Genomic DNA, 7,482 nt, shown 5'->3' with positions numbered 1-7,482 from the left:
ATTGCCTGTACTACAGTTGTGTTGTTTCTCACTGCTTTGGTTCTTTAAATCAAACCTCAACCAGTCCCCAGACTACTGTGAATGCCATAGTTAGGGTGATAAATTCATAGTGCTGGAAGTGATCACCTATGAAATAAGACAGGAATTGAGTTATCAGCTTCTTATGAATATAACAGAAAGGAAAGACTTAAATCTTACAACAAATAGTATTCAGTCTAGCACTTCAGAAAATGTTGTGCGTTAGCATCATAAGAGGATCTTAAGATTTTTGATGCATGAGGAAAATATCTTGAAGTTGTTAACACTTTTCTGTATATATTTTAAAACCTGCTTGTATGTGTTTTATAACTTAGCAGTTCTTGAGATCTAAATGCATTATTCTGTGTATTTGTTTTCTGCTAAATTTTGTACTTTTTTTCCTCCCTCCCCACAGGGTTTGTTTGATCACATCTTGGGATAGGGGCCTTTCCTGAGTTGCAGCAAGATAAGGCATAATTTTTTTTTTCTATGTGCATCGATGCTCATCTTCCATCTTTTTGCCCATTCACTGACTTCTGAGAGGTTCTTTTGGAGTTTTCTTCCCATCAGCATGGCACTTCAGTATCCAAATCTGACAGGCTGCCCTGAATGTGTCCTTCTCTAAGTCATTGATCAATTCAAGTGGTCCCAGCAACAGTCTTTTGGAAGGTGCCATTGCTGTTTTTTTTTCTGTCATGAGAAGTAAGGTATAGGAAGTCCTATCCTTTGCTTGGTATCTTTTAATTGGTTTTCAATTCATGAAAAGGACATTTCCTCCAATTCTGGATTAGGTTCTTTAATAAAACCTTGCCTAGGTATTTTTATCCATGTGCTTCTCTAATACCATTCTATCCCTCTAGAAGCTTTGCGAGCCTGAATTTTCCTTTATAAGTCCTACAGCTTTCTCAGCTGACCATTTTAATCCTTGTCCTCAGTAAACTTACTTAGTCTTTATTAGACACTTGACCATCCTATCAGGATTGGAAATTGTTCACCGGTTTGCAGCTCTGAGGCTTCCCTCTGGACTCCTTTTTATAGATGAGAGCTGTGTTGGCAATCCGTCAGTCCTCTGACACAGCTGGCAACCTAATGATAGGTGGAGGCACCTCGGTCAGCAGTTCTGCAGCCTCACATCTGATTTCCTTCAGAGCTCTTTTACAAATGCCATTTGGTCCTGAGATCTTAGCAGCATCTAGCTTATCTATTTAAAGCAAATACACAGAAGGTGCTCTGACCTATCTGCTACAGAGAATTCAGCTTCTCTGTCAAGGTCATATCATAGAATCATAGAATCATTTAGCTTGGTAAAGACTTCTAAGATCATCAAGCCCAACTGTTAAATATGTGGAGAATGCAGGCAATCAGTGGGTGCCCCATCTTAAACCTTGGTCATCGGCTCTCTCACCAGTTCCCTGCTGGGTCCCCTCCTTTTGATTTGTTTTAAGAATTCTGTGCTACCACGCTGCTACCACCTTGAACATCATCTTCTCATTACTTTTTTAGTCTTCTTAAGTTTACAGTTGACCGAATGTTATATGAGTGTTACTGTTCCCCTTGGCAGCATTTAAAACACAGAACTCCCTAAGACACCTTTTGTAACTTTCTTGTTCAGCTACCAGTCTTTTTTATTTCTTTCTGAGTTGTGGCACATTTTACCTAGGCTTTAAATAGAATATTTAACGGTCTGCAGGCTGCTTGTTGGTGTCTAGCTATTTGGACTGCTCCTTTTTAAAAATTTAATTATCTGCCCTTACTTCTACATTACTCCTTCTTTGAAACTGATTATCTCAGATTTCACTTTGATTGTCCACTCTTGCAAGAGTATTGAACCCGCTGTATTATGGTTGCTCTTAGAGAGTTACTTTCCAATTAATCTTTCTTGTGCTTAGTAGCACTGCTCAAGTTGCTGCTCTCGATTTGCTTATTAATTGTGAGATCTAGTCTTTGTTCCAGGAGGCAGTTGTGTACTTTTGGAACACTTTAACTCAGCAAAAGCTGCAATACTTAATCTCATCAGGATGTCGTCTTGAGATCTCTCACTATTACTGCCTGAGTGTTGCAGTTTCTCTTATCTTACTTCCTGATCAATATCATCATCTTGATTAGGGGTCAGTAGAACAGTTCTCTTTTAAGAATAATAATAATAAAAAAAATTATTAGAGAAGTACAGACTTCCAACCACAGAGAATTATTGCTATACTTCCCCTTCCCTCTACCCCATAACACTTCTATGCTGTCACACTCTATGTAATCCCTCATGCACAGTGCCACTTTGTCATCCACATATCCTGCTGTGCCATTCCTAAGTCAGAAGCCTGGCAACAGTGTCTTACAGACTTTTTTTTCCCCACCAGGTCTCTGTGATGTGTTATACCAGGGCTGTGGTTTGGCACCACACATTCTAATTCCTCCACCTGTTTTTTTTAAGCTTCTAGTGTAGATATAAAGCACTTGTAAATTCTGCCCTAGCTTCACCAAACTAATATGTGCCAGTCAACTGGCACTGTGGGCAGTCTGATTTGCCTTCCCTACATGTTGTGAGGTGTTGTTCTAGCTAACATTCAGAGTACCTTTGACAAGGCTACATTCACCTTCACGTTTCATAGCAGGCTATGAACCAGGTCCTTTGATTTTGTCATTTTTTTTCCCCCAGCTTCTGGTTTATATATTGATCTACAACTTTGCAACTTTTACACACCAGCAGTCTTGCTGTGTTTTTGTGTAAGATATACTGTGTCCCTCCTGTCTTTTCTTGTCCTGAAAGGTTTCCCACCTGTTAACATAACTCTAGTTTCCAGAAAAGGAATAGCTAGAGCATTAGATGAAGGGAGTTTTGTACAGTTTAGTGAATTTTATCCTCATATTTAGAGGCATTTGTGTATGATACATAAAGAAATTCCAACCTGACTTTATTCCTGGAATGCCAGTGATAGTAAACTGGTCCCTGGAAAAATCGTATGTGTAGTTCTGATTGATCTAAGCCTTCTTGACTGCAAGGTTCCACAAACCATTCTGAACTACATCCTTTGGTATGGAAGAGAGATGAACTGAGTGCTGAGCCAGGAAAAGAAAAAAGAAATCCAACATGAAAATATGCCTGTGGAATATCATTTTATACTAATGGCTCAATATGTTGGAGGTGAATTAGGGACTCTATTAACCTGCCAAAATGAATGCTGACAGGCTGTTCTCTCCATATCACTCCAAACTCCAGTGAGTAGGACTAGCATTAGGTGTGTCCTAAATGTACCTCTAGAACTGCAGACAAAGGCATTGAGTTGTCTGGCTAATTGGAGGTTTATTGAATAGTTCAGTAAAAATGAATGTTACCTAAACAGATGGGGCTTTTCCAAGACTTCCTTGATCCTTACTCTTGTAATGGTAGCTACAAATATATCAGGTTGTACCATCTCTAGAATGGCTACCAAAGGGCTACACTGTGTTTTGGGGGGATCCTACATGACACTGTGTTAGTATGCTCAGTGTGCAAACAACCATGTAAAATTAAAACTTCTGGGCTGAATTCTATTGTCCCCTAAGATAAGTTTCAAAGCAAAGTGGTAGCAAGATGTATGGAGTTGTTAAATTACAGATCCCACCATGGTATTTCTCTAAACAGGAGTTTAAAGAACAATATTTTGTTCATATGCTAAAACACATCTCAAAAGCTTTTAACAAACTTCAGATGAAAAATCCTGGCAATACACCTTGGATTCTTGTCAATGAGGAAGCCTTAAACAGAAGCACATTATAAAGAAATTTATTTAAATTCTTGAGCACTAAATATACTATATTCATAACTTTTTAGCACTTCCCAATGAGATGTTTACTGTATGTTTCTATAAATTAAGCATTCATTGCATAAAACTGTATTCATTTCTCTATCAGCATACTATATAAATTATCACAAAAACAGACGAACCAACAAAAGATTCTTGAATACATGTAACATTGGCCGGCAGATAATATCAGTAACAGCTTATCTTCATGGTAAGCAGCTCTAAATGAATCCCTCTTGAATTCATTTAATTAAGAAGCTGAAAAGAAAGGAAACATGATTAAATGCTGAGAAATGTCTATAAAATATAGCACCACAATTATTTCAAAAAGAATAAACAAGGACTTGAAAACATTAATTTGAAAAGTCAGCCAATGTTTGTGTAATAATCTCTTAAATTTTTATATCCCATTAAGTAATTACTAAGCAAGATGAAAGCCATCAAATAAAAACCTGAGTGATTGAAGCTTAAATTTTCCTATTAAAAAAATTAAAAAGCAAAATGCACTTCAAACATCTGTTCTCTTCAATCAAGCTCTGCATCTGCTCTTACTACTTAAAGTGAGAACTACCTCTCCCAGGAGATGTTTCAGATTTATTTTAAGCATTCTTTACTGTTGAAGTGGCCCCTGAGCAAGGAGGGTATAGAGGACTTAGCAAGGCTCTGTAAGGCTGCAGATTCTCACATTTTTAATGTTTTAATAAATTAAGAAGTTTCAGATGACATCGTTGCTTCTTTACCTCAGAACACAGCTTTGTATTTACAAAAAAACACATACACATTGCTTGTCATACCTTTCATTTGGGGATTTCCAAGGACTTTACCAAAGAAGAGTTATCTTACAAATAGGTTAATGGGAACACAAAGACACAATCACAGACTCAGTTAACAGTACAAACATAAAAACAATGAGCTACTGAATGGAAGGATTTCTACAGCTTCACTGCCTCTAGCTTTGCATAAAAGATCTTTCCACTCCTTTATAGAAATGCAGTGTGCTCTAGCGTACACACTGTATTAACTTCATCAGTTTTCCATTAATGGCATAATTACTCACTACAAAACAGCCACACAATTGCCATAAGCTTAAAAGACAGTACCAGTATAAAGATGTTCCCTGCTGCAAAAAGTTGACACGCTTATTAGGCAAGACATACAAGCCAAGGCAAAACAGGTGGCAACTGGCTGGGTGCTGGAGGGTGATTACTGAAAAGGAAAAGCTAGCAAGAACAACTGTGTGACGAGGTGAATTGTAAGGTGCTAACAGAGAAGTAAGAGAATGCTGAGCACAGGATACTAGAAAGATAACCTAGGTGTAGGATACACATGTAAGGCCATGTATAGGAAAGACAGAATTGAGAGGAGAGGAGAGAAGAAAAGAGAGGAATACAGTCAGTGAAAAATTTTGGAGGTGAAGAGTGGGAAGGGTGAAGATTACAGTAATCATGCAGGTTGTGTTGACAGGGCTGAAAGACTGAAAGATATAACTGTAGGAATATATAAATATAGCAGCATCATTTTGAATAAATACACCATTATCGTATCTACTGTTCCTTACTTTCTGTTTGTAACTGAACAGCATCTTTAGCAGCTAAGAGACATAATATAGAACATGCGTAAGGTAAACACTGAAAGTAATGTAGAAATTATAAAACAAGCCAAAGAGATGCTCAAAGAAGGAAAAAGCCAAAGGTGGAAAATGACAAAAAGCCAAAACATCATAAAAATCATGATACAGGGAGTCGCCAAAAATGAAGGGGAGGAGGCAGGGTTTCTGAAAAATCTATGACAAGTTGGACAACATCTGTTGGAAAAGATCTGCAAAAAGAAAAAAAAGAAACCATATCCCCTTAGGCAAAGCACAGCAGGAAAGGATGGCCCAACTGTGCCCTTCCAGACATTAACTAACTGGAAATGGGTACAACAGGTAGGAGGAAATGGCAGAACTTATAGGACTTACAGGAAAGCTATAAAAGCTAAAAGAAATTTCTAATGGTGACAATCACAGAAGTCCTACTCATTGAACAGCATGCAAACTGCCACAGGAAGAAGCATTCCCTTCTTAAGAGATGTGCTATGGGGCCAGACACCTGAAATTCAGGTCTGTTCTTTAAAGGACTACAAACTGGCACTGAATATGGACACTTCTCACAGAGAGAAATGCAGTGGTTTGTGGCTATTCATTAATTAGGTATGCTGTTGGATAGTTTAGATGCACGGAAGAGACTGGGCTGTTTTGTTTCCATTTCAATGGACAGCTTCTTTCTCAAGAAACTGCTGTCCAGCCACATTAAGAAGAGTAATATAAAAACAATAAATTTGAAGTGCATTGTCTTGATAAATGTGTATTATCATTCTCCTGTCTTTTAAAATTATTCTTATTTCCTCTGTTTTGAGGAAAATAACCTATTTTGCTGAGCACCATAGACCTGACTGTGAATCTTGGTGTTCAACAGAAATACATTTATCAGTTCATAAACTTGAGGTGAATCAAACTAATTAGGCATGAAGTCAGGGTGGAACACCTGAGCAGTTGTTTGTAGCACTCACATCTATTAAAAAAAATAATTTGTCTGCATACATGTTCACTTACATTTTACCAATATATTTTTAAGAAATAACCATTCTATTTTATTCACTTGTATTTAATCTCTATTGTTCAGTATTATGCAAGTTTTCTTTACTGAAACTAATTTAATTACAGTGAGGATAGACATTTCTTATATGGTGTATACAGTGAATGCAAGGAGTTTTGCAGCTCTGGGGCATCTTGTAATTTGTCTGTTCATGTTGCACTGACTGCTTTTCTCTAAGCAATGAATGAATACTTCATGTCTGACTTAACATTTATGTTCATTTCATGAAAATAAGGCATCTTTTATTTATCGTGCTATCTTGTAGCTTAGTTCTTTCTCTCTGCTAGTCAATACAGAACATGTATTTTTCCATTCTCCCAGTACATAGTTCTGAAGGCTGATTATTCTTTATGATTTAACTAAAACCTCTTCACCTTAATCTTTTCAATAATACACGAATGCAATTGATATAAAGGCTAATCTGATAATGAAACACTCAAATGCAGGTTAAAAAAAAAAACACCACCTTTGTTACATAATGCAAGCAACTTAATAAAAATTATCTGAAAACTTCAACTTTTCAGCTGTTCATATCATTTAAAATCAGATTAAGAAAAAAGTACATGGTAAGTCGTAGACTTGAAAGGATTGTAAAAAGTGTGAACATTAACAAAGCCATACTAAAAATTAATGCAGAAAATAAAGCATAAAAGACAACACGCTTGGTAAACTTCAGCCAAAGCTCAAAAAAAATATATATATATTTTTTAACATCAGTAAACAGTGGGTAAGACTTTTGTCTGTCTGTCCTCTTGAAGAAACCAGTGTTACAAATATTTACATTCCTAATATTCACAGTAATACACTACTGTGCTAGCGTACTGATATCTTCTGTTTTGTTCTCATTGTCCTTTCTCATTCTTAATATTTTCTGTGCTTTTTTTGGACTGCAACTGCCCAAAGTGACATTTGCACTGAACTTTCAAAGCTCTTTTCTGACCAGAAAAGCTAACCTAGAGTTCATACTTTTGGCTCAGAGTTAAGTATATTCTCTCTGTTGTTTCCATGTGTACTAGTTTCTGATAAAATTTTGTGTTGATATAGTGAAA

At 36.7% G+C, this 7,482-nt stretch overlaps 1 protein-coding gene across 1 annotated transcript in view; it reads right to left on the bottom strand.

The window, feature by feature from the left end:
- Positions 1-3,762: 3,762 nt before the first annotated feature.
- Positions 3,763-7,482, bottom strand: part of TUSC3 (tumor suppressor candidate 3) — a 119,815-nt gene continuing 116,095 nt past the window's right edge. The window contains exon 10 of the mRNA XM_035537732.1: positions 3,763-4,055. Coding sequence (XP_035393625.1) covers positions 4,040-4,055 — 16 coding nt within the window. The 3' untranslated portion in view covers positions 3,763-4,039. The remainder of the gene's footprint in view (positions 4,056-7,482) is intronic.

The sequence above is a fragment of the Cygnus atratus genome, chromosome 4 (assembly GCF_013377495.2).
Source record: "Cygnus atratus isolate AKBS03 ecotype Queensland, Australia chromosome 4, CAtr_DNAZoo_HiC_assembly, whole genome shotgun sequence".
NCBI classification, from domain to species: Eukaryota; Metazoa; Chordata; class Aves; order Anseriformes; family Anatidae; genus Cygnus; species Cygnus atratus.
Note: the sequence above shows the minus strand (reverse complement) of the source record. Positions and strands in the feature narration are given on the sequence as shown.